Here is a 24,919-nt window from a genome sequence, read left to right as displayed (position 1 = left end):
CCCAAGTAAATGCCTGTCCCCCAGGTGCATGTGAGTGTCCGGGAGCAGAGAGGGACCCCAGACGCCGGGCCCACCGACTGAGGAGACCACGCCCGTGCCCGCGCGTGCCAGGGCTCTAAGGCCAGGCTGGGCCCCCAGCCCCCGCGAAGCCGCGCCCACCGGCCACTCACCATCATGAGCTCCTTCTGGAAGGACTTCCGGTCTTTGTTGTCTGTGTTATTGCAGTCTTCCTTCAGCTTCTCCAGGACGGACGCTACCCGCTCAGGCTCGCTGTCCAGCTCAGCCCGGCAGAAGAAGGTGAGCGGCAGGTCCCCGTAGCCCAGCGCGTCAGCGAAGGAGCGCCAGCTGCTGACGTTCTCCATAAGCAGCGTGCGGACGGAGGCGTAGATGTAGGTGAGGAACTTGCAGGGCCGCAGGATCTGCTCCAGCAGCACCGACGTGCTCAGCTCGGGCCCCGCGAGCAGGCTGGGCCGCGCCTTGCCCACCACCAGCACGTTCTTGGCGTGCACCAGGCCCACCCTGCCCTGGTGGTAGCCGATGTACCACTCCTTCGTCCACAGCTGCCCCTTGAGCCGGATCTTCTCCTCGCTGAGCAGGGCGATGGCGTCGCCCTTCTTGTACTCCAGCAGGTAGTGGTTCTTGCTCTGCCGCACCACCGTCTTGAGTAACTTGCCGAACTTGAGGCTGGACACGGGGCGGTCCTGAAACGTCGGGTACTTGGTGGTGGCGGCCAGCGGGGACAGGATAATCTTCCCCACCTCGTTCTTCTTGAGGAAGCGTCTCTGCCCGGATGGCTTGATGGCGCTTTTGGGGGGTGGCTGGGGGGTCTGCACGCAAAACTGGGTGAGGATGGCCTCCTGGTCATCTTTTACCTGAACCCGCAGGGTGAAGTCAGAGAGCTCGCTGGGGTTCTGGCAAGTGATGGGGAAGATGAGGCGGCTGACCTTGCCCAGCTTCACCTGGAACCCTCTCACGGCCTTGGCCTGCTCGCTGGCTTTGACCTCGTAGTTGGTCATGTTGGAAAACACACAGACTTGGAGATCCTGGGGTCTGGACAGAACGAACTGGTGCTTGCCCCAGAGCTGCAGGGCCACTGGGGCTGGGGTAGGGGCCTGGCGGGTGACCTCGCTGACCAGGAGGGTCTTTGGGGCGCAGTCATGCCCGAAAATGGTCACCACTGTCTTGAAGGACGGGTGGATGTGTTTGGGGCCGTAGAGACCCACGGTGACTTTTTTATTGATGAAGTCCCAGACCGTGGAAGGGTAGAGGATGTTCGGGCCGTGGGCGACGATGGCCAGGTACATACAGGGCTCCAGGTTGTCCAGCTGGACCTGGACTGTGTCCCCGTAGCTGTAGGCGAGAGGGATGGGGACGTAGGGCCCCTCTTTGGAGTCGCTCCTCAGGCACTGGAGGCCCACCGTGCTTTTGCTGAAAATGTCACTCTTCACCTCGGCTGATACCTTCATTTCCAGGATGAGGTGGGTCTTCACCTCCAGGGTGCTCAGCTTCACCTCCAGCACTGGGCTGATGGAGCTGCACCGGTCACTGTTGAGCTCCAGCGGGGGATCCAGCAGAGCCTTCATGGAGATCTGCTGCATCTCCCCGGGAGCCACGTGGCCCTCGGGCACGTGGATGCTGATGTTGGCGTCCGGGAGCTGTACGGCGCCCCCCGAGCTGTCCAGCTTGCACACGATGTTCGTCTCCACCGCCTGGGTCTGGCCCCACCCAGGGCTCTGGCCCAGCAGGTCCAGGTCGTGGCAAGACCGGGCCAGCTTCCGGTGGCTCAGCCAGGCAGCCCGGAAGTCCTCGCGGCTCTGGAACTGCTCGGGGGCAGGCGATTTCAAGCCCGTGAAAAACCCCGAGGACGCGGGCGCGTCAGACTTGGCCTGGAGCACGGAGAGCTCCGAAAGGCTGTAGGAACGCTTGCTTCGGAAGAAAGGGTTGTCCCGCTTGACGGGTGGCTCCGTGGGGAGGCGGCCGGCGGCCGGCAGCTCGTCGAAGATGTTGCCGGTGCTGTTGGTGGTCGCCGAGCTGGACTCGGTGAAGGAGGATGTCCCTGTGTCGAAGAGGAGCAAGTCCACGGCGCTTCTGGGCATCAGCTCGTCCACGCTGGGCATCGCTGGGACATTCCCATTAAGAAACGGGTTCGTCTGGACCCCGTTCCAGAAAGGATTATTACTGTAGGGTTTGCTGGATTCCTTCTTGGCATCCGTCCATCCCCCGAGCAAATCGAGCTCCTTGGCGACTTCGTCCGGGCTGTCTGGAAGATTGTCGATCATCCCACTGTCGCTGAGGGTGGAGTTCCGGTAGTTTAAGGGCTGCACGTAGGAGGAGGGGATGTAGCCCATCTCCGTGGTGTTGTGGGCATACCACCACTCCCCGCCCGAGGTGTCCAGGACATACAGGTGGTCGCCCTTGGAGAACTTGAGGGTGGTGAAGTTGGTTGGGCAGTAGTCCTTGATTGCAATCACCTCCTTTGCATTTCCAAAGGGTGTGGGATTGTCGACGAGCAAGGCACTGGGAGAAGGCACTGTGCAAAACAAAGAACAGGAGGTGAGGGTGGGCTCCCAAGAAGAGGCAGAATGTTGTCCTAAGCCATGGAGAAAAGAGGCCTGGGAAACCATCACCCCCGACATGGAGACAACAAGCCAGGCATAACCGACAGAAACCAATCAGTGAAATCTGGGGTCTGCTTCACCTGGCTGAATTCTCCCCAAATTCCATCACATCCCAATCAAAGTCTAAGTCAGGTAGAAAGCCTCTCCACCATCCACAGAAACACAAATCAGCATGATAGAATTATCAGATGTCCCGGGTTTTACCATAAAGAAGGCTGAGTGCCGAAGTATTGATACTTTTGAACTGTGGTGCTGGAGAAGACTCTTGAGAGTCCCTGGGACTGCAAGGAGATCAAACCAGTCAGTCCTAAAGGAGATCAACCCTGAATATTCTTTGGAAGGACTGATGCTGAAGCTGAAGTTACAAAAATACTTTGGCCCCCTGATGCAAAAAGATGACTCATTGGAAAAGACCCTGATGCTGGGAAAGTCTGAAGGCAGGAGGAGAAGGAGGCGGCAGACAATAAGATGGTTGGACGGCATCACAGACTCAATGGACATGAGTTTGAGCAAACTCCGGGAGATGGTGAAGGACAGAGAAGCCTGCAGTGCTGCAGTCCACGGGGTCACAAAGAGTCAGACAGGACTTACTGACTGAACAGCAACAACTGGGGTTTTAAACATCTCCTTTTAACTGGACTTTTCTTGATTTAACTAACTTATTGGGACTGCTGCTAGGTCAAAAGAGAAGTTGAAAGTGATTTAGAAAAACAGTGTTAAATGACCCAGTGCATGTAACCAAAGACCAGAAAAGCCCTCCAGCAGAAATCTCTGTGTCTAAGAACCAATTCCACTCTCTCCCTTCAGAATGAAATACATACACCGAGGGGAACGTACCCTTGATAATCAGACCCGTTTCCTGGTTCCCAAGTTGAACCCATTTTTCATCAAACTATTTATATGAAATAAGATTTTTGAGTCGGGTCTCTTTCAGCCTCTTTTAAACAATCGTTCAGAAGAACACCATGAAATCATTTCTCTCTTATCCCCTGAAAATTAAAGGTTGAGGTTCAGTCATAATTCACGTTCTTTTGAACAACTCTTGAAGCAATCTGAAAAAATGCCAACACTTTAAACAGCGGACTTAAGCTAATTTATGGCTCTTGGTGTCCAACTATGTGTTACCAATGTAGACAGCAATTAGAACAGCAGAGAAAAAAGTCATCTAAACAAGTAGGATGTGTTTTGAAAAATAACGGATAATTAAAAACCTCCCATAGGTGACCAAGTACATATACGTAGAGGATTAGGGTTAAGAGGATGAAGACATTTCTTTCTGATGGAAATAACCCCATATATTGGCCCCCTTCTTAGCCCAGCTGTGCCTTGTTTTACAGAGTTTGCTGCCTTCCTGTTACGGAAAAATGAAAGCAAATGTTCTTAGTTGTCTTAAATGAACAAGCAAAGAAAGGACATTTTTAGTGGAATTACACTTTCATCTTGTCTAATGTATGACTAAGTCAACAGATAAACTAGTCTATCAAATCGGCCCTCCTGCAAAAAAAACTCACCTGCCCATTTCCCTTTCCTAAAGGAAATAATAATAAATTGTATAAAGGAAATGATAATAAAGTATATTGTATTTCTACAGCAAAGTCTCAGGAAATAAGGTAGGAAGTTTCTATTTATTTACACTAACTAAATTACAGAGATATGCTTGGCAGGGTGTGTACCTGGGCCTTGGGGAGGCTGTCACCTACCACCAAGTCTGGGGTGTCAGAGAAAATCTGGCTCTGGGATCATCAGATCTGGACTTTTAATCTATACCCTTAGGGCTTCCCTGGTGGCTCAGCTGGTAAGAGAATCCACCTGCAATGAGGGACACCTGGGTTCGCTCCCTGGGTTGGGAAGATCCCCTGGAGAGGGGAACGGCTACACACTCCAGTATTCTGGCCTGGAGAATTCCATCGACTGTGTAGTCCAGGAGGTCACAAAGAGTCGGATTACGACTGAGCAACTTCTTTCACTTGAGCTGCTGTGGGATCTCTGGAGTCTGCGATTGTTCATGATGGATAAACCATCTATCCTCAGTGGGCTCTGGTGGGGATTAAATGAGATGATGCTGATGAAGTGATGAATATAATGATACTTAGTCCAAGCAAAGGACTCACAAAACCAACGAACTTATGGTTACTGCAGGGAAGGGATAGGGAGTTTGGGATGGACACGTCCCTGTTGCTATGTTTAAAATGGATAACCAGCAAGGACCTACTGTATAGCACAGAGAACTCTGCTCCATGTTATGTGGCAGCCTGGACAGGAGGGGAGTTCAGGGCAGAGTGGATGCACGTATGTGTCTAGCTGAGTCCCTTCACTGTTCACCTGGAACTATCACATTGTCAATCAGCTATACCCAATACAAAACAAAAAGTTTAAAAAATAAATAAAGCCCCCTCCTCCTCGAGCCCCCTCCTAATTTAATTTTTCTCCATAGCATTTATCGTTAACTGATACAAAATGTCCTTACATATTTATTTTGGTTTTGCGGGGGAGGGTTCCACTGCCCCACTAGGCTGTTTGCTCTGTTAGGGTACGTCTTGCTCACAGCAAGTTGCTTACAGCAGAGAAGCAACATCCATGTTATTGAAACAAGGTGTTGGCCGAAGTCAAAGTTAGTATTCCCCTGGCTTTGCCCTTTTTCTGTAAAATCACACCGGAGAGAAATCACTTAAGACAGAAAGGAGGGAGTGAATAAAAACAGCCAAGCCAAGATAACAGCTTTGGGGGGGTGGGGAGTGAAGAAGGGAGCTGGGTCAGCTGAGGTCCAAGGATAGGATAAGATCTTCCCTCCTACTTTTTTTTCCAGTCACAGGCTCCAGGAATACAAACAATTTTTTGTTTCCTTGACACGTCTCATGAAAGTGTCACATAAAAATTAAAACCAAATGATAATTAAAGAAAGCTGGCCGGCTATTAAAATCTTGTTAGACTTCCTCAAAAGTTATATCCCTATTACATTCCTCCAGAATAATTCCCTTACAGTAATATTTTTTTAAATTAAAAACCAAAGCTATTAAGCAGGATGTAGCCTGAGAAAATGTATCAGTGCAAATGAAGAATAAAATGGTTTTTCTTAATATTCCAAGCTTTCTTCTTAGGAGAGGAGTGGCTAAAGACTTCACTTAAGGATGAGGCTCATTTGATGGGAGACCGCACCCCTTCCAGTCGGGACCCTGTGGAGGTGGACCGCGGGGTGAGCTCCCTTCTAAGACCTGCCTCTTTATCAGTCGAGTGCTACAGACACCTGGGGACAAGAGGCTGGGACTTCCATTAAGTCCGATGCAGGAAAATCCCTATCGAATTCCATCTTAATGAATTCTGGAGAGTGCTGCCCAGATTCACAGGTACCTTGATTTTTAATACAAAAAAATATCCCTGGGTGTCAGGAGGTTCAACTTACTGAATAATACATTTCCTACCCTTCTGCCTTGGTTCTTATATAGGAAAAACATTTATCAGGTGTGGAAGACATTGCGCTGGATATTTTGCCTGAAATAAGACCCCACCTTGAAGCTGGCTTTATCATCAGGATGTGCAGGGAGCTGCTGGGCTGAAATGCTGCCTGGGCCACAGGTCGCCCCCTCCGGAGTGTGGTCCAGGGGTCTCTCCCCACTCCATCGCCCTAAGCTAACCGGCCCTGCCTCACAGCCCTGGCTGTCTCGCCTGCCTTCCTTCCCAGCTTCAGCATTCTTTTAGGATCAGCGTCATCATCTTTCAACGTTCCGCTCTCTGCCCCACATTTCAACATCCCTAGCCCAAACCCCATAACTTAAGTTCCCAGTTTCCCGCTTCAACTGTGAGTAGCTGGGTTATAAGGAAAACAGTGCCCAGTACCTAACTACAAAAAATAAATGGTTCGATTATTTATAGCAACACCCAATAGGTCCGCTGCTCTTATTAATAAAGCCTCCTGACTTCCCTGGTGGCTCAGATGGTTAAGTGTCTGTCTACAATGCGGGAGACCCAGGTCCAATCCCTGGGTTGGGAAGATCCCCTGGAGAAAGAAATGGCAATCCACTCCAGTACTATTGCCTGGAAAATCCCATGGACAGAGGAGCCTGGTAGGTTACAGTCCATGGGGTCGCAAAGAGTTGGACACGACTGAGCGACTTCACTTTCTTTCACTTTCCTGATTCCTTGGGGCTTCACTTCAGGAGATGTAACAGATGTGGGTTCAGTCCTTGGGTCAGGAAGATCCCCTGGAGAAGGACAAGGCAACCCACTCCAGTATTCTTGCTTGGAGAATCCCATGGACAGAGGAGCCTGGCAGGCTACAGTCCATAGGGTTGCAAAGAGTCAGACACAAATGAAGCGACTTAGCACACACGCATGATTCCTTGGCTAGTCTTTTCTTTAGAAGAAAATTTAAAGCGATACTCAGGGCCACAAGAATAAAGCACAGACAGGAAGAGGCAGAAGTTGAGGATTAACGGAAGAGAAAAGGCAGAAACGTGCACATATGTTTACTACATCAGGGTGAAGTGTCATGATTTTATCTGGGAGAGAGCAGTTTAGCTCAAGAAATATTTATTTAGCACTGACTTTGTGCCAGGGACTAACGATATAAAGGTACAGAGAAAGCTTTTGCTGTTGAGCTGTCTGTAGGCAGCACAGTGGATCATTTCAACAGAATTCACCGGCAGAGTCGACTGATGATGGTGGTGATGATGATGACGAAATGTAAGATGCCAGGAACCTCACAGGAGACACACCATGATGGCTAATGAGGGCAGGATGAACTCTAGGATAAAAATGACCCACCAGCATCCTCTTTAGTGTCTAAGAATAGACTTCACCACCAGCCCAGTTTTATGGAGCTGTTAGGAAAACCCGGACTCAGTGATTAAACCCTGGGTCCACCTCTAAACCTTCCCTGGTGGCTCAGATGGTAAATCGTCTGCCTACAATGTGGGAGACCCGGTTTCGATCCCTGGGTCGGGAATATCCCCTGGAGAAGGAAATGGCAACCCACTCCAGTATTCTTGCCTGGAAAATCCCATGGACGGAGGAGCTTGGTTGGCTACTGTCCATGGGGTCGCAAAGGGTTGGACACGACTGAGCGACTTCACTATCACTATCTATCCACCTCTAAACCAGGGGTGGGCAAACTCTGGCCCCTGGGTTTGTCAGCTGTTTTGTGATCCAGGTGGTGGTTTTCATCAAGTTTTGTTGGAACACAGCTATGCCTACTTGTTTACTCTCTTCTGTGACTGCTTTCTCGGCCCAATCGCAGAGCCGAACAGCTGTGACAGAGGCCATGTGGCCTGCAAGGATTCGAGTACTTACCCTGTGGCCTCCTGCAGAGAAGGGATGCTGACCCCTGTCCCAGACCACCCTTCCCTTCCCCAGTGGCTCTCAGGACCTCATTGGCTCACCACACTCTCCTTCCCTTGGTTCTGTGTTCCACCACGCTCTTGTCTTAATGTCATAAAAACTCACACAAAGAGAAAGAATATTCTTCGTTAAGAAGCTGTTTCATTACTAAGGGGAAAATTCAAAACAACCTCCCCACACATCAAAACCAAACCAAACACGAGGCTGTCGTTCCAGGGCTGAATTTATAACCTGACGAACTTTAGGCAGCTCAGATTCAGTTATCTGAATGTGAAACCTGGCAGCCTATAAGTAGGAGAGTCTCTGGGTCTTGAGTGCTCACATGCTGCATTTTCTCCCTAAGCCAGTGCTGTTCCCGGGAGCTCACCTTTGACATCATTAAAGCTCGATTCTGAAAACCCTTCGCTGAGGTCAATCAGGGTCCCCTCGGACTTGCACCGCGGGAGGCCGCTGGAGTTGGCAGCCCGGATGCGCTGAGCCGCCATCCTGAAACGCTTTTCCCCGGGCGGATGGGCTAAGGTTTCATATTTCTCCCTCCAGTTATTCCAGTGAGTGCGGAAGCTGCTGTCTCAGGCAACCATGCTGCACGACGGCATCAGCTTGGCAATGTGCTTCTTCCTGTGAGGGGTGGAAGAAAAAGAGAAATTTCCTTGGAGCAAGTGAAAAGACACGGGTTAAAGAGAAAATCAACGGCAAGAGGGAATCCTCGCTCTTCCAGAGCCCGTGCCATTTTTCCTGGCCCAAGAGAACATAGCAGGGCTCAGGCTCCAGCTTCTATGCCCCTCTTATGCCTGTCTCATGGGTCTCTGGGTGCACACAGTCCCAGCAGTGTTCCCTGGCCTGCTGTGTGCACCCCCTCTTGCTGGGGGGTCATAATGAGGTTTGTGAAATCTGCTCGAGCACCTGGCCAACCCATTCATTATAGCCAAAGAGGAGGACAAAACAGCATCTGTCCCGCTGCTAGTTCCAGGGCTCGGAGAAGGGGGACTAGAGCTCAGTGTGTACAGAAAGTGGCTGGTCCCCTTGACTCCAGCCCGGGGCGGGCCGTGCTTTGCATGTCTGCAGTGGGTGTGAAGGGCCTGCTCCCTGCCCACACACTCCCCTAGATCCTCCCTGGACCCCCGAATAAACACAACACACACGTGACCACCTGTGCATGCAAGGTGTTCTCATGTGACTTCTGCAGACGGAATTCGGTACATTCACTGAGTCACCGTGCTGATAGCACACAGGGAGAGGAAGATTTTGTGGGAAAGAACACAGCTTCCCTTCTGAAGCCTCGGTTTTCCTGGGAAGGGGCACCCAGGTATGTGTATGTGTGTGTGTGTGTGGCAGGGGAGGGGGTAGTGGTTGGAGATGAACAAGGTAACTGACTGTGAGCAGACCCCTCACCAGGGCCAACGGACAGAAAAGGACCATCCAGGAGTCAATTTCAGAGCAGGGAAGGTCACACGCTTTCCCAGAGCAGACCTGGGCCGACGTTGCTCCACCTGGCCACAGGTGACCACAGCACTCAGCTCAGCGGGCAACTGAGGGCAAGCGAATTTCACCCAGTAGAGCCGGGTTCATGAACCCTGGCCGCAGGGCCCCTGTTCCTGGATTGTTCCATCCACAGACAGTAGGAGATGCATCGTTTTAATGCAGGAGGATCACCTTTACTCATGAGCGAGACCTGGAGCCCCAGCACCGCCCTGTGCAGGGATGGACGCCCTGTGCAGAGTGGGCAGGACGGAGCCCGCCCCAGGCTGTGTGTGCAGCAGGCAGACCAGATTGCATGCGTGCTGTCTGCTGGGGAGGAGCCTGTATTGAGCACCTTACATGAGGTTCGCTTTCATGTTGGTAACATGGGACAGTGAGAGCACCATCCTGATTTGTCTGAAGGAGAGAGAGATAATAACAACGGGAAGGTGCTGAGAACAAGGGGCCGGACCCCGTGACTCCTGGACCCCCCCCCCCTCCCCCGCCTCGGCCTCCATAGCCCCCATCAGCAGCCCCAGTCCTGGCTCTGAGTGACCCGCGGGCAGTGGCTCAAGGGCAGAGTTTGGGCCGTCTGTCTCAAAGGATGCCACATTCCTGCACCTGAGCACCCTGGGGAGAAGGCTGGCTGTGGGCCGAATGCATCTCCTTTGGCAGAGCTCTGACACCCTGCAGGGATATCTGGAGATGAGGAAGGGGTGGGGTGAGGTTAGATGAAGCGGGTGGCATCAGTGCCCTTACAGGAGGAGACCCCAGAGAGCTTGCCTCTCTCTCTGCTGCTTGCCAGGTGAGGTGAGGACACAGTGGGAAGACAGCCAGGAATGGGGCCCTTAACCCAAGATCTGGGGGTGGGGCACGCATGTGCACAAGGGGCAGGTCAGGAGTGGCAGGCTCCCTTGGAGGACACTTTCCCTAAAAGCAGGCCCAACCTGAGCCCAGACTGTGGTCCCTCCCACCCGTCTCCCATCCTGGAGTCCTGCAGCCCATCTGGAGTTGCCCCATCACACACACACACACACACACACACACAAGCACTCACAGGCATGCCAGATATTTGAAGGATGATGGGGTGAAGCACCTGGATGGTTTCCCCGATCGAGTGGCTCCCACATGACTTCCATTCCTTCCCTGTGAGGTTGTGACTGACCAGGTGCTCAGACCCCCCTGCCCCACGCCCGGGTTCCTCTCTGCAGAGAACTGAGCTGGGCCTCCAGGAGAGAGGACAGTGGCAGGGACCTGGACTGGAAGCAGGAGGGCCTAAAGCCAGTCCCGGGATTCCCTGCCCCCAACCCAGAGCCCACCCTCCAGGTGGGGACACAGCCCCACTTCCCCATCAGCCACGGCGGCCACATGACTGTGCAGAGGCCATCGGAGCCGGACCAGATGACTGGTGACCAGGCCAGAGGCTCTGGCCCGACCAGGCAGCCTAGGGCCCTGAGAAGAGAGGATGTGAAAACATTTTGGATCCAAAAGTCGAAGCCTCATTTCCTGGAGGGAATCAACGCAGAGGATGAAATGGGATTTGTGGGCGGGCAGATCGGTGCAGGAAGAACTCTGTGATGGTTCTGCGCCCATAACCTGCATTTGACAGGTGGGCTTTTTTCAAACTAAGGACAATTTCTACCTGGGATTCCCGGCCTCTTGGGGAGGCAGCAACAGGGAAAGGAGGTGGGGGTTGGTTAAAGCCAGGAGATGCCATCAGCTGTGGAACCTGCCAGCCCTCCCCTCCAGGCCAGGTTGCTCCCAGGACTCACCAGCACAGGGACGGTGCTCGGAGTCACGCTCATAGTCGGACGCACTTCCTGCCCCACACCCCCCAGTCCAACTGCCCCCTGACCCACAGGCTCCCGGTCAGGACTCAGGAACCCCAGCAGCAGTGTGCTCACGGAAACAGGATCCCTGGGGCTCCCCAGGGCAGTTCACCCTGACCAAGCTTTGAGAGATCAAGATGCAAGAGGAGCTGCCCCCACTCCCTGCCTCCCCTTTACTCACTTTTGAAGTATCACTGAGCTGCCGCTCACATCTGGGGAAGCATCTAGCGGAGGGAATAAATAAAAGTGAGGATGGGCTCAGTCATGAGGCCTTACTGCCCCCGAGGACCCCAGGGCCTGCGGGACCGGTGAGGGTCCCCAGAGGCGGGCCGGCAGCCCAGAGCAGGGAAAGGGGCCCAGGGTTATAAAGTGCGAGGAATCAGTGCCAGGCAGAGCAGGGCCTGTGAGTCTGGGGGCACGGTGGTTGAGCACCGCAGGAGAGGCGGGGCAGGGGCCAGTCTCGGCCCTGGACGCCACGGGAGAGCCACCGAAGCTTTCTGATTCAGAAAGATGACTTTGGCTGCTGATGACACCGCTGGAAGCACCAATGCTGTTTTGTCTTTCAGGACTACTGACACAGTTTAGGAGAAGCCAGGGACAGACGCAAGTGGAATTGGCAACGGAGAGGGGATATCAGGCAAGCCCCACCCACTCAGAACTCTGCACAGACGCCCATGTCCTCGACAGAGGAGCTGGATGAAGTCTGGATGGGCTTTTACGCAGGGCTGGGAGACTGGTGGCCAAAAAGTCAGCTGAGGCCCAAGATAGGACACAGACGGCTTCGTGGGAGCAGCCAAGAAAAGCAGAGATTTAAGAGCGATCGGATTCCCGCCGCCCCTGCCGCTGCCAAGAAGGCAGTTGATGGGGAACCAGGGCCTCAGGGTGGGCAGGAGAACAAACCACAGAACACCGCTGGGAGCTGGGGAGACTGATTCCCGTTTCTGTTGTGTTATCGATGGCAGATACAACCATGACCCTGAGCCAGTGCAGGCAGAAAGTGTGCTGGCAGTTACAGTAAGAGATCTGTGGTCCTTGTAAAGCACAGACACCCCTCTCTGAGGCTGCCGTGCAAGGAACCTGGAAGCCACCAACTGTGGTCCTGACATCGCCGCCACTTACCAGCCGGAGCTGAGGACTGAGGTCTGATTCCCCAACGACCGGGAGCCTCGTTCACAGGAGCATGAACGCGGTCATTCACACCCTTCCCTGGGACCGGGGCCCTTTGGTCCGTGCTGCTCAATGCCCCGTGGAAAGCCTGGAACGGCTACTTTCCTCAGGGCAGGCCTGACATCCACCCCAGACACTAGCCTTCCCCTCGGGGATGTTACTTCACAGCAGAGAAAGAGCCAGGCCGGGCCACGCCTGTTGGGTGTGCTCCTCCGGCACCTCCCGACCTGACACCGCCAGGGTGAGGGTTCACGGTGAGGCTCTGTAACTCCTCCTCCAGAGATGCCTGGAGGGACCCCACTGCCCCGCCCAGCCGGGAGGGCTCCAGGAGGTGCGGCTGCAAAAACGCTCCCTGCTTCCCGGCTGGCTGACACTAGAGCTCACTTTATTGCTCCTGGCTGTCAGACCCCCGATTCCCGCCCTGGTCCAATCCATGAAAATGAAATGAAATGGAAATGAGCTCGGTCGTGTCCCACTCTTTGCGACCCCATGGACTGTAGCCTGCCAGGCTCCTCTGTCAGTGGGATTCTCCAGGCAAGAATACTGGAGTGGGTTGCCATGCCCTTTCTCCAGAGGATCTTCCCGATCCAGGAATTGGACCCAGCTCTCCTGCATTATGAGGGGATTCTTGACCCTCTGAGCCACCAGGGAAGCCCATGCCCTTAATTTTCTCAAAGGTCCCTCCAGCTCAAACCGCCCCACCCGCACCCCGCTGGGTGTGGTTTGCTGCTTTTAAACCATCAAAGGTGGACTCCCCGCCCTGGTACTCAGAGCCCCACCGTCGTGCAGCTCCCCTGGGCTCACCTGGGCATCCGGGTTGACTCACCTCCACCCCGCGTGAACCGGGACCACTCGTCCGCCCACCCTGCATGTCCATTGCACCTTCTGCCCCTGGAGCCCGCTCGCTGCCCTCCCCTGTGTCTCCGGGAAACTGTCTTCTCTCTCCCCACCCTCCTAGGGCTCCACCCTCCTCCCCACGGCCCTGCGAGCTCCAGATGACTCAGGGGCTGGCCTCAGCCCTGCAACCAGCAGAGGAGTTCTGCGCCTCTCTCCTGGAGGAGCCTCCGATTCAAGAGGCCCAAGGTCAAGAGCCACGCCCCGTGAATTAGTCCTTGCTTTATTCAAATAATAATAATAATAATGTGGGGGTAAATGACCTGATGCTCTGATCTGCTTGGCAGTGAGTTCACCAAGGTTCATCAACACTGTATTTTACCATCTGTTATACTATTCCTAGGACATCCCTGGTGGCTCAGCTGGTAAAGAATCCGCCTGCAATGTGGGAGACCTGGGTTTAATCCCTGGGTCGGGAAGATCCCCTGGAGAAGGGAATGGCTGCCCACTTCAATATTCTGGCCTGGAGAATTTCATGGACTATATAGTCCATGGGGTCACAAAGAGTTGGACATGACTGAGCGATTTTCACTTTTCATACTATTACTATATATTACTATACATTATGCTTTCTCTACTTTTTTTTTTCACCATTTCTCTATTTTATTATTTTTTATCATTATTACTTTCCTTATATATTCCTTCTACTATTATCTTATTTATGCATGTGTTTGAAAATGTCCCAAATGAAACATTTTATAAAATTAGGAAACCTCCATCATTCGCCTCTCCAGGAGGGATGTGTCAGGAATGAAGTTATGAATATATGTGTGTATGTGTCTCTTTGAAAGAGAAAACCTCTAAGGAGCGCTAAATACAAATGCCCAGGTGGTCTCACAGCACAGCTGGACATGGCAGGGTTCCCGCTCGGTTGACAAATGACCAAAACTCCAGACGTGGTCACCGGGGGCTCCCCTCAGGGCTAGCGGGCATCCTGTACCTCCCGGTCCAAACCCAACTCCGGGTTTGCCCCAAACCTCCTCCCCAAAGTTGCTACCTTTAGTCAACAGGCGAAGGGCTCACTCGACCAGGCCCAAAGCCCCCTGTCCCTCCTCTGGCTCTCCATGGTGGGTGTGCACGGCGTGTGTGCGTGTGTGCCCACACCCCACCCCACCCCCGGCAGCTCTGGCTGAGCTCCCCTCAGCACCACTGGCCACCATCCCCCTTCAACTCAATACAGTGGTTGGCTCCTTTCCATCAGGTCTAACACGTCCAGCTCTGCCCTCCCGTAATCCACCCCGCCATCAGCAGTCAGGACTTCCTTCAAAACAGTCAGTTGGGCCTCTGCTCAAAACCCTCCAAAGCTTCTCAGGCCTTCCTTCATGCTCGCAATGCCCTCGTGGGCCCTGCTGGCTTTCTGGTCCTTTTCCTGTTCTCTCCCTCCCACCCCAGGGCCTGTGCACATGCTGTTCCCGCATCCTGGGAAGCCCCTGCCAAGTATTTGCCAGGCTGGACCCCTCACTGCAGTCAGGGGTCTGCGACACCCCACTCTACTTTCCTTATCAACACCAGATAAAGCCCATGCTCTTCCGTTTCCAGCCTGATTTCTCTAAGAGAATGTAAGCTCTCTGAGGCCTCTTGGGTTGTGATAAGCCAGTACAGAGCAAGCTCTCAAATATAAATGGGTGAATGAATTCTATTTAAATAAAGAATACAGCGTTGGAGCTCTCTGGCAGGTAAAGAACCTGCCTGCCAATGCAGGAGAAGCAGGTTTGATCCCTGGGTCGTGAAGATCCCCTGGAGGGGGAAATGGCAACCCACTCCAGTACTCTTGCCTGGAGGATTCCATGGACGGAGGAGCCTTTCGGGCTATGATCCACGGGGTCGCAACGAGTCGGAAAGAACTGAGCAAGTAAGCACACAACCTGGGCTAGTACCCTGTAAAAGCCCCAAACCCAACAAGGGTTACGTGTCTCCCGGCATGTATGTCAAAGTCAAAGTCGCTCTGTGTCCGACTCTTTGTGACCCCAGGGACTGTAGCCCACCAGGCTCCTCTGTCCATGGGATTCTCCAGGCAAGAATACTGGAGTGGGTTGCCATTCCCTTCTCCATGGGATCTTCCTGACCCAGGGATCACCCCCACATGGCAGAAGTCAGGTCTCAGAGTCAGGAGGGAGCATTAAAATTTACTAATGTCTGACTCACAATTAATGAAGTTTTCTTTTCTTTAGTATACAGGCCAATTCATTCAGAGAGAAAGGAGCCCGCTGCCAGCTCCCTCCCTGGTTAACTAGGGGGCTGGCCTCTGGATGGCCGACACCTTCGTACAAGGACACAATTATTTACAGATGCTGGTGGCACAGTCAGGAACCCACACACAGCTGCTCAGCTACCCCTGGGGACTCGTCACTCCCAAGATCCTGGAATCCCAGAATACTACTGTGGGGGCCTATGTGCCAACATTCTGCCCGATGAACAATTTAAAAGCAAAACAAACTGGGCTTCCCTGGTGGCTCCATGGTAAAGACTTCGCCTGCCAATGCAGGAGACACAGGTTTAATTCCTGATCAAGAAAGATCCCCTAAGCAGTGGAGCAACTAAGCCCAGAACGACAGAGCCTGGGCTCTAGAGCCCGGGAACTGCAACTGCTGAGCCTACGTGCCTTGTCTACTGAAGTCCCCAAGGCCTAGAGCCTGTGCTCTGCAACAAGAAAAGCCACAGTGAGAAATCTGGGCACTGCAACCAGAGAAAAGCCCATGCAGCAACAAAGACCCAGCACAGCCAAAAAATAAATCAATAAAATAAAATTATACAGAAACGCAACAAAAACCAAGCAGGAAAAAGGACAGAAGCATCTGTGGGGTGGAGACACCCTACAGCCAGGACCCCAGTGTGTGCACCAGCCAAGCCCGGGCCCTCCAGGTGACCCGCCCCAGGATAGCACAGGAGGCAGGCGCCGGGCCTGGACCGCTGCTGCGGGAGGCCCCGGGCGCCGAGACGGCCCTCAGCCTCCCCTGGGTGGATTCCGGTCGTGCCTGGTTTTTAAGATGACTCACTCTCCACGTTGGATTTTAATTTCTGGAGTAGGAGTATCATGTGGATTTCATCAGATTTCCTCCGGCTGAAAGAGAAAGCACGAGTTTCAACCGGCTCCGGGGCGCCTCGGTCAGCAGGCTCTGTGGACACACACTTCATCCTGTCTGCCACCGCCCCCCCACCCCCCGACTCTCTGCCCAAGAAAGAGCATGATCCCGAGGACTAAAGTCAACCAGAGCTATGCTCCCTCCCTCCCCCAGGAGATCCACTTCACTTCCAGCGAGCAGCCAGAAGAAACCCAAAGCCCGGGGCTCCTGAGCCTCTGCGACGCTGCCTCAGAGAGGCCCACATGCCCGGCCAAGGCTGCGGGGAGGAACCTGGCTTTACGGACACCTCCCCGGGATCGAGGAGGAGCCCTGAGGAAGGCGGGCTGGGAGTGACCCAGCGGGCGAGTGTGAGCCCGTCTGCATGCCTGGAAACGTCTACAACAACCTCAATACCCTCTTCCCTCCAACGCCAACAGCCAGAGAGGGAGACGCATCCCCCAGCCTAAACAGCACCCTATCTTCCTCTGCCTCCTGACCTCCTGACCCTGACCTTGACCGGTCTGGGCAACTGGCCCAAGTGAAAAGGCAGCGCGTGACTCGTGCCTCTTTCCAGGTTCTGCTCTCTTGGCTGGGAACGCATGGGCTCCAGTTAGGAGAGCTCCGTCCTGCACAGGGAAATCTGAGCCTTCCCGCCACCTTCAGAACCTTTCTGTGTCCTGGGTCCACCTGGAGCAGAGATGAAGGACCATGATGCTGCCCTCTGGTGTGGCCTGGAGAAGGGCCGCCTCCTTTCGGGGTAAAGCCCATGGTCCCATCAGAGAATCGGGACCATGGGGAACCCAGCTGCTTTTTCCAGTGTCTGTCTGCGATGTATTTTGCTTTGGTTCAACGAGGACCTTAACATAGAAGATAAGTATTGGGAGGTATCAGAGCACCCCACAGCCGGCTTTCTGTGCGGAGTAATGAGGTTCGTGGGCAGAATCATCGTTCTGGCCCCTGGGCACCTCCTGAGCAGGGGACCACATCTCCTGGGTGAACAGCTGCTGAGAGCTGCACCTGCTTCTTGGAACAGGCTCTGTGTACACAGGGCTGGCAATGTGTCCATGTTCAAGGCCTAACTCTGTTCACCCAAAGCTGGTGATCAAGTTCAACCCCCCATGGTCTCTACGTGGTGCACAGGAGGGACCCTGCCATTGTGGGCACCACTTCTCAACTGCTGCTTTTATGGTGCCAAGTGTGATGGCTGGAAGGACCCAGCCTAAGGACCCAGCGTTTCACCTAGTGCTCAGTCGTGTCCGACTCTTTGTGACCCCAGGGACTGTAGCCCACCAGGCTCCTCCGTCCCTGGGATTTTCCAAGCAAGAATACTGGAGTGGGTTGCCATTTCCTCCTCCAGGGGATCCTCCTGGCCCAGGGATCAAGCCTGTGCCTCCTGCATTGGCAGGCGGATTCTTTACCACTGAGCTATGGGGGAAGCCCCAGTGTTTTCATTGGCCAGTGACAAAATAAAATCTGAGTCTGGAGAATTGCGGGGTCGTGGGCAATGGTCAGGGTGGGGCCAAGAGCCCTCCACTGCCTCTGTGTGGCCTGAGCTTCTCACTCCGTGGCCTCCTGCCTCCAGGATGCCCAGCTGTGGAATTTTTCCTTGGGGCGGGCTGGACCAATCCCACCATTTCCTTGAGTCAAAACAACAATCTCAATCCCTTCAGGGGCTCCTACAGTCTGTAAAAGACAATTGACACCTGGCTTGTCTTTCCAGACCCTCTATACACTAAGCTACCCTCCATGTCCGTATCACACTTGCCTTTGTCTGCCCTGAGCTCACCAAGCAGTGACCGATTCTCCCACTTGGCTCTAAACGTCCCTTGACCACCTTGAAATCTCAAGCTTCCATCTCTCTTTCCACCCCATGGACTTAAAAGACCCAAGAGGGCTCCCAATTTCTGCTGTTAAAACCTACCCATCTGAGAGGACCCTCGTCATATGGTGCTTTTGAAGACAGAATTCCACCTTTTCTCTGAGCGCTCTTGGGCTTTATCCATCATCTTGTCTGGGCACTTACTGCTTTCACTCTGGGCATCAGAGCTGTAATCCTGCACACGATTTCATAGTTTCCAGACAGCTACCCACATGTCCTCAGAAGCCAACTGAATACCTGGCTCCTCTGTAATCGTCCAGCACCAAGCACATGGGCCTGGCCCCAGCTGGGGTTTGGTCCATCTGCTGAACAAACAAATGCTTCATTCAAACATTCGTTCAGCATCACGGTGCATCGGGGGACCAGCAAAGACACAAGCAGATGGAGATGCAGTCTCTTCCCTTGACTGCTCCTCACTTAGCTGGCGCGACAACGTGCATGAAACTGACACCGAGGGGAGGGGAGGGCTGAGGTCTGCCCCACGCCTTCTGAGCCTGCACGGGACGAGAAGCCTACATGCCTTGGATTGCCCAGCACACTGTGTGTGCCACACGGACACCCTCTACCTGCCCGCCCTCCTGCGCCATCACCCCACTGCTGATGACAGCAGGGAGTTCAAAGATGGCCCGACCTGTGCATGTCGAGTGCTCCCCAGGCATGGGGTTTAGCCAGTCTGGTGGGGTGGGGTTGCCCCCACTGAGTCACACGGGAAGAGCTGCGGCAGACAGGCTGGGAAATAAAATCTTGTGATCAGCCCACACTAAAAAAACTTCCCCACTCTGGTCCCCAGCCAGTGACAAGAAAGAAAAGGCATGATTATCTCTGAAGATGTTATAACAGAGATGAGAAGAGAGGCCCATTCACTTGATGGGCTGGAAGGAGGGAGACTCAGATTCTTGACTCTCATCTGACACAGTCAATCAAACTGCAAAACAACAGCACTGGGAGGACTTGTGGTTTCCAAGCATTAGTCTCTGATTTACTGTTTTCCTTTAAAAAAAAAAAATCAAATTATTTAACACTTCTCTTTAAACCAACCTACTTTCTAACAACGTAAGCTCATTCAAAAAAGTTATTTTAAAGGCAGCTTTCTATAGCTTTAAAAAGGAAGTTTCTAGTTTTTTTTTCCTTAAAAAAAAAAAAACAAAAAAACTCTTCCTTCGACTGATAAATCTTTTCTAGTATATATTAACTTAAAACATTTTTTAAAAGTTCATCTTAGCTACCACTTTGGGAGACACAAGAGTAGCTGGTGGCACTCATTTTACAGATGAGGAAACTGAGGCTTGTTTGGTTTTGATTGAAAGAGGTTTTCCCTGGGGTTCATTTCTGAGACTCATGAAAATACCAAATTCAGACAAGCTTGCTTGCCTGGGAAGGCATCATCTAAGGCTACATGCTACTCCTGAATCTATGGATGATTCTCATTAATGACAGACACGTGCCACATCTGAGGTTCAAGTTCAAGTGAAGACAGGGGAGGACTGAAGAAACCAAAGGGATGGGGATGGGAGGACGGTCATGCGCAGGCAGAGAACAGAGCCACACCCACTACGAGGCACCGCTGAAAACAACCAGCAAATGCAGTGTGTGGCCGGCATTAACCCCAGAGAGCCTGCCCCTGAGCCTGGGAAGACAGCGCTGCTCGAGGACGGACTCCTGAGGACAAGAAACTTACTGCCGCCCCTCAGCCAGGCCCTCCCCAGCATCAAAGGGAACTGTGTCAGTTTCATCCACCCGTTTATCAAAGACCCAGCATCTGGCATAGTAAGCAACAGATGAAACTCAAGGAATAAATGAATTTTTTTACAGAAAACCTACCGTGTCCATGGCTAGTTGAGATATCCTGGGCAATAAACCAAGCACCAATCTCGACACTTCATCAGTATTTGTTAAGGGAAGGAGAGAGGACAGGACTCTTATTCCTGCTCCCGTTCCACTGCCCCTCAGCCTCTCTGTCCTGAGGAGAGCAAAGCTGCCGGCCCAGCGACCTCCACACAGCACTGTTTGAGTGAGACAGGAGTGCTGCTGTGTTCAGCCGCTCGCTCAGCGTGTCCGAGCCCCTGCGACCCCGTGGACTGCAGCGCGCCAGGCCTTCCTGCCCATCACCAACTCCCGGAGTCGGTGGTGCCATCCAACCATCTCATCCTCTGCCACCCCCTTCTCCTTTGGCAGGTATGGGAACAATTATTTAACATGTGGCCTGAGGGTGTTCTAACTCCAGCCTGGGTTTATGCAGCTGTTAAAATTAATGTTCTAATACTCAAAAGAATGGAAAATCCACACAACAGAACTCTTGAGAAAAATGAAACCCACAAATATTACAATAATGTGTTCTTAGAAATGTGTATTTGCTAGAAAAAGAAGAGTCAATTTCACACTGAACGCCGACGGTGATTATGTCCATGTGGCAAGCGTATGGATCATTTAGTTCTTTATTTTTCTCTAAATTTTCTACTTTTTGTAATTAAAACATACACACACATTTTACAAAATAAATTTCCATCCTCCTTCCCAAACACCATGATTCCAGCAGGTCATTTCCAGCCTTGCAAGACCGTTTTCTAAGTATGTATAACAGTATGCCATCTGCCAAGCTGATTACACTTTCAAACACTTGACTGAGCATCTAGAATGATGCATCCATTAATCCCCGTGGATCTAAAGCCAGCCTTCCCAATTCTAGCTCCATGAATTCCTATTCCTTCTGGCCTCATGATTCTACTAACTAGGAAACACAGGCTATCTGATTTGTGATAATGTGATTTATTTTATATACATATGGGCTTCCCTGGTGACTCAGTGGGAAGGAATCTGCCTGCCAATGCAGGAGATGCAGGTTTGATCCCTGAGTCGGGAAGATCCCCTGGAGAGGGGAATGGCAGCCCACTCTAGTATTCTTGCCTGGAGAATCCCATGGACAGAGGATTCTGGTGGGCTACAGTCCCTGGGGTCACAAAGAGTCGGACATGACTGAGCGACTAACACTTTCCTTTTCTCCATAAGCTCTCTGTAAAAACCCAAGGCTGGAGTTCTGGAGGCTTCAGGGCTGGTGACCACATGGAGATGTGGGGAGGAGAGGGGGTGCTAGGAGAGGAAGTGGAAGCCCTGCCCCCTTTTCCATACCTTGCTTTAGGCAGCTCTTCTGTCTGGATGTTCCTGAATTACATCCTATTTACCCTGTTAGTAAAATGTTTGAGTTCCCTGAGCCTCTCTAGCAAATTAATCAGACCCAAGGAGGGGATCATGGGAAACTGAAATCTGCAGCCAGCTGGTCAGAAGCACACGTGACAACCTGGACCTGTGATGGGCATCTGCAGTGGGGCGGTGGCAGCCGTCTTGTGGGACCAAGCCCTCTACGTGGGGGACCTGAGCTCATCTCCAGGCAGAGAGTTGAGCTGCACTGGACCCCCAGCCCGAGTCTGGGGACTGGTGGTGGGTGGTGGAGTCCCCACAGGTATTGGAACCACTCATTCCCCACGGAGAGTCATCACCAAAGATACTGCACAAAGGAGCTTGGGCTGCACAGTGTCCCTGGGCACAAAGGACTCGCCAGGCTTGTTTCCAGGTCTGTGGAGCAGGGAACACCCTGACCTGCGGTTGCCCGCAGGCTCCCCGCTTTCTGCGGCTATGCATGGCAGGGTGGTGACCGTCTTTATCCCTAATCTCCAAACTTTGGATCATTTTCTTAAGATGAATTTCTAGTAGAGTACGAAGCGTTGCCAAACGCTTTTCCTGGAAAGCTGTAGTCACCCTCCCAACAGCAGCAGACATTCCTTCCCTCCCTTGTGACGGAAGTTCAAGAAAAGCTTCGCTTATCTGACAACTGGGCAATGAAATACCAAGTTTAACTCCACATTCCTTCGAAACCATCAGTCAGAAAATTTTCAAGTTCATTACATCTTGTTTGCTGCTTCACGACTATCATTATGCATCCTTTGCTTGATTAGACTGTAAAATTTCATTTGTTGTCGCCCAGTTGCATAGGAATCTTTGTGACCCCAGGGACAGTAGCCCTGCAGGCTCCTCTGTCCATGGGATTTCCCAGGCAAGAATACTGGAGTGCATCGCCAGTTCCTTCTCCAGGAAATGTCCTATCAGTTACAAATATCCCCCCTGCTGTTGCTCGCACACAGGAATCCATTTGCTAGCTGAATGAAGTCTCAATTATCTAACCCCATCAATCTTTCCTTTGTGATTTCACACTGAAGCACAGAAAAGCCTCCTCCATTAAAAAACTTGATAAACATTCACATCTATTTTCCCCTATTTAAAAAAAAAATGGCGTGTGGACTGACATTAATGTACAAAGAATTTATTTGGCTGCTCAGAGAAGAACTTCGCCAAATTAATTAGCAAACAGCTAGGCAATTACTCGTTCATCAGTCCCTGCACAATCTGTCCCCTCCGTGATGTCACTTGGTGCTTTTTAAGTGTGTATAGATACCAGGGTTTGAATCTGCCTGATTCTGCGTCGTGAGTCTGCCTATTTTTATCACAACACCAGTCCTTATGTAACTCCGGGAGTTCTACCACAGTTGGCCATCTGGGAGGACTAGCCTCCACGACTCGTTCTATTTCAAAGCCTCCTATCAGTTATTTTTACCTATTTTTGTTTTCTTCCAAATGAACTGCAGAATAATTTAGTAATATGTCTTTCCCACCTTTTCATTCCTTCAAAAAAATTAACCCCACTGGGTTTTGGTTTTTGCTGGCATGGCACTGGTGAGAACTGACACCTTTTTACTATTTTATCTTTTCCTCCAGAAATATGGTGGGTCTGTTTATTTAAAAACGAGTGCCAGAACAGTGTGTGTGTGTGAGTGTGTATATGTGTGTGTGTGTGTGCAGTTGCTCAGTCGTGTCTGGCTGTTTCTCACCCCATGGACTGTAGCCCACCAGACTCCTCCATCCATGGGGTTCTCCAGGTAAGAACACTGGAGTGGGTTGCCATTTTCTTCTACAGGGGATCTTCCCGACCCAGGGATCAAACCCAGGTTTCCCGCACTGCAGGCAGATTTTTTACCATCTGAGCCACCAGGGAAGCCCAAGGAAGCCCAGCTGGTTTATAGCTGCTGCTGCTACTGCTAAGTCACTTCAGTCGTGTTGGACTCTGTGCGACCCCATAGATGGCAGCCCACCAGGCTCCCCGGTCCCTGGGATTCTCCAGGCAAGAACACTGGAGTGGGTTGCCATTTCCTTCTTCAATGCATCCTTAGCGACCCCATGGACTGCAGCCTATCAGGCTCCTCCGTCCATGGGATTTTCCAGGCAAGAGTACTGGAGTGGGGTGCCATTGCCTTCTCCACTGGTTTATAGAGGCTTTATTAAATGAGGACATATACTTTCTTTATAAATTACTGATCACTTCATAAATCCTACCTCCATTGCTATTACAACCGTGGGTTGTGTGTAGTGAGGGTTTAATATCACTGCACCTTACTTCCATTACCTTGAGCTATTTAAGGCCCAGCCACGGGGTTGAGGTCAGGCACTTGAGCAAGCATCTCTTAGCTAAAACCTAAAAACCACCAGGCCGGGAAGAGCAGTCCTGAGCAGTCACACATGTTCACGCCTTTCTCCTACCCTCATATTATGAACTGAACTGTGTCCCCTGCCGACGATGCTGAAGTCCCAACCTCCGCTACCTGCCAACATAAACTTTTCTGGAAACAAGGTCTTTGCAGATGACCAAGTTCAGATAAAGCGATGAGGGCGGGCCCCCATGCAATATGACAAGCATCCTTACAAAACGGGGAAGCTGGGCACAGAGGGAAGGTGACGTGGAGACACAGGGAGGAGGTGGCCATCCAGAAGCCCAGGAGAGGGGCCCAGGATGCTTCTCCCTTGGGCCTCAGAAGGAGCTAGCCCTGCCGCCACCGCAGCCTGAGTCTCAGGCCTCCGGAGCCACGAGAGATGGAAGCTCTGCTGTGCTGAGCCCAGTCCTCGGCAGTGTGCTCTGGGGGCCCCAGGAAGGTCACACAGCCTCCTGGGGGTGTGGACACAGATCCGCCGTCTCAGCCCCTCGTGCTCCTCAGCCGGCGTGGCCTCCCACCTCCCAGGAATTCCTCTTTTCCAGCCCCCTCTTTGTCCCAGCTGACACAACCGGAACTCAAGAAGCAAATGAGTGTCCAGTCCCAGAACACACGCCTGGCCTCTGCAAAGTGTGGTCTTACCTCCACATTTCTGGAACGTTCTTTCCTAAGATCCCAAACTCCCAGGCCATCGACTGAAGTGCTGAATGTGGGGTGACCCACATTTCCGAAGTCAGAGTTGGACGTCGGCAGAGAATGGAACCCACGGACCCAGAGTGCTTCTGCAGAAAACCTTGCCACCTCATGGGCCCTGCAGAGGCATTTCTTTGCAGCAACCAAGTACGTGGGGGTTGGAAAACAAGCAAGTTTCACCACGATTCTGGAGCTCTCTGAACTTTTCCATTCACTGAGAACACAACGGAACCACCAGAAAATAGGGGTCGGGTGGAGGACAAAGTAGATCGGTGTCCCCTAAGCTACGGGGAGACCCTCCCTGCCAGAGGGCTCCATCTCCATGATGTCAGGCTCCCCGTGGGGGAGTCCAGCCCGTCTGCAGCAGGACACGCACAAAATGAGCAAATCCTTAGCAACACAAAAGACACCTTATGTAGTCACAGCACAGAAGCAAAACCTTGGCTAGAAA

At 52.4% G+C, this 24,919-nt stretch overlaps 1 protein-coding gene across 7 annotated transcripts in view; it reads right to left on the bottom strand.

Moving 5' to 3' along the window:
- Positions 1 to 24,919, bottom strand: part of SH3BP4 (SH3 domain binding protein 4) — a 98,600-nt gene that overhangs the window by 13,278 nt on the left and 60,403 nt on the right. For 2 of the 7 annotated variants that reach the window (XM_070368533.1, XM_070368530.1), the window contains 3 exons: positions 11,421 to 11,463; positions 8,320 to 8,570; positions 171 to 2,530 (listed from right to left, as the gene is read on the bottom strand). In XM_070368533.1, the coding sequence (XP_070224634.1) occupies positions 171 to 2,530; positions 8,320 to 8,437 (2,478 nt within the window). In that variant the 5' untranslated portion in view covers positions 8,438 to 8,570; positions 11,421 to 11,463. Of the gene's footprint in view, positions 1 to 170; positions 2,531 to 8,319; positions 8,571 to 11,420; positions 11,464 to 13,232; positions 13,341 to 16,275; positions 16,362 to 24,919 lie in introns of those variants that run through there. The other 5 variants (XM_070368532.1, XM_070368531.1, XM_070368534.1 and 2 more) reach the window with 5 other exon arrangements.

This window comes from Bos mutus, chromosome 3 (assembly GCF_027580195.1).
Source record: "Bos mutus isolate GX-2022 chromosome 3, NWIPB_WYAK_1.1, whole genome shotgun sequence".
NCBI classification, from domain to species: Eukaryota; Metazoa; Chordata; class Mammalia; order Artiodactyla; family Bovidae; genus Bos; species Bos mutus.
The sequence above is the reverse complement of the archived record's forward strand: the minus strand, read 5'-3'. Positions and strand labels throughout refer to the sequence as shown.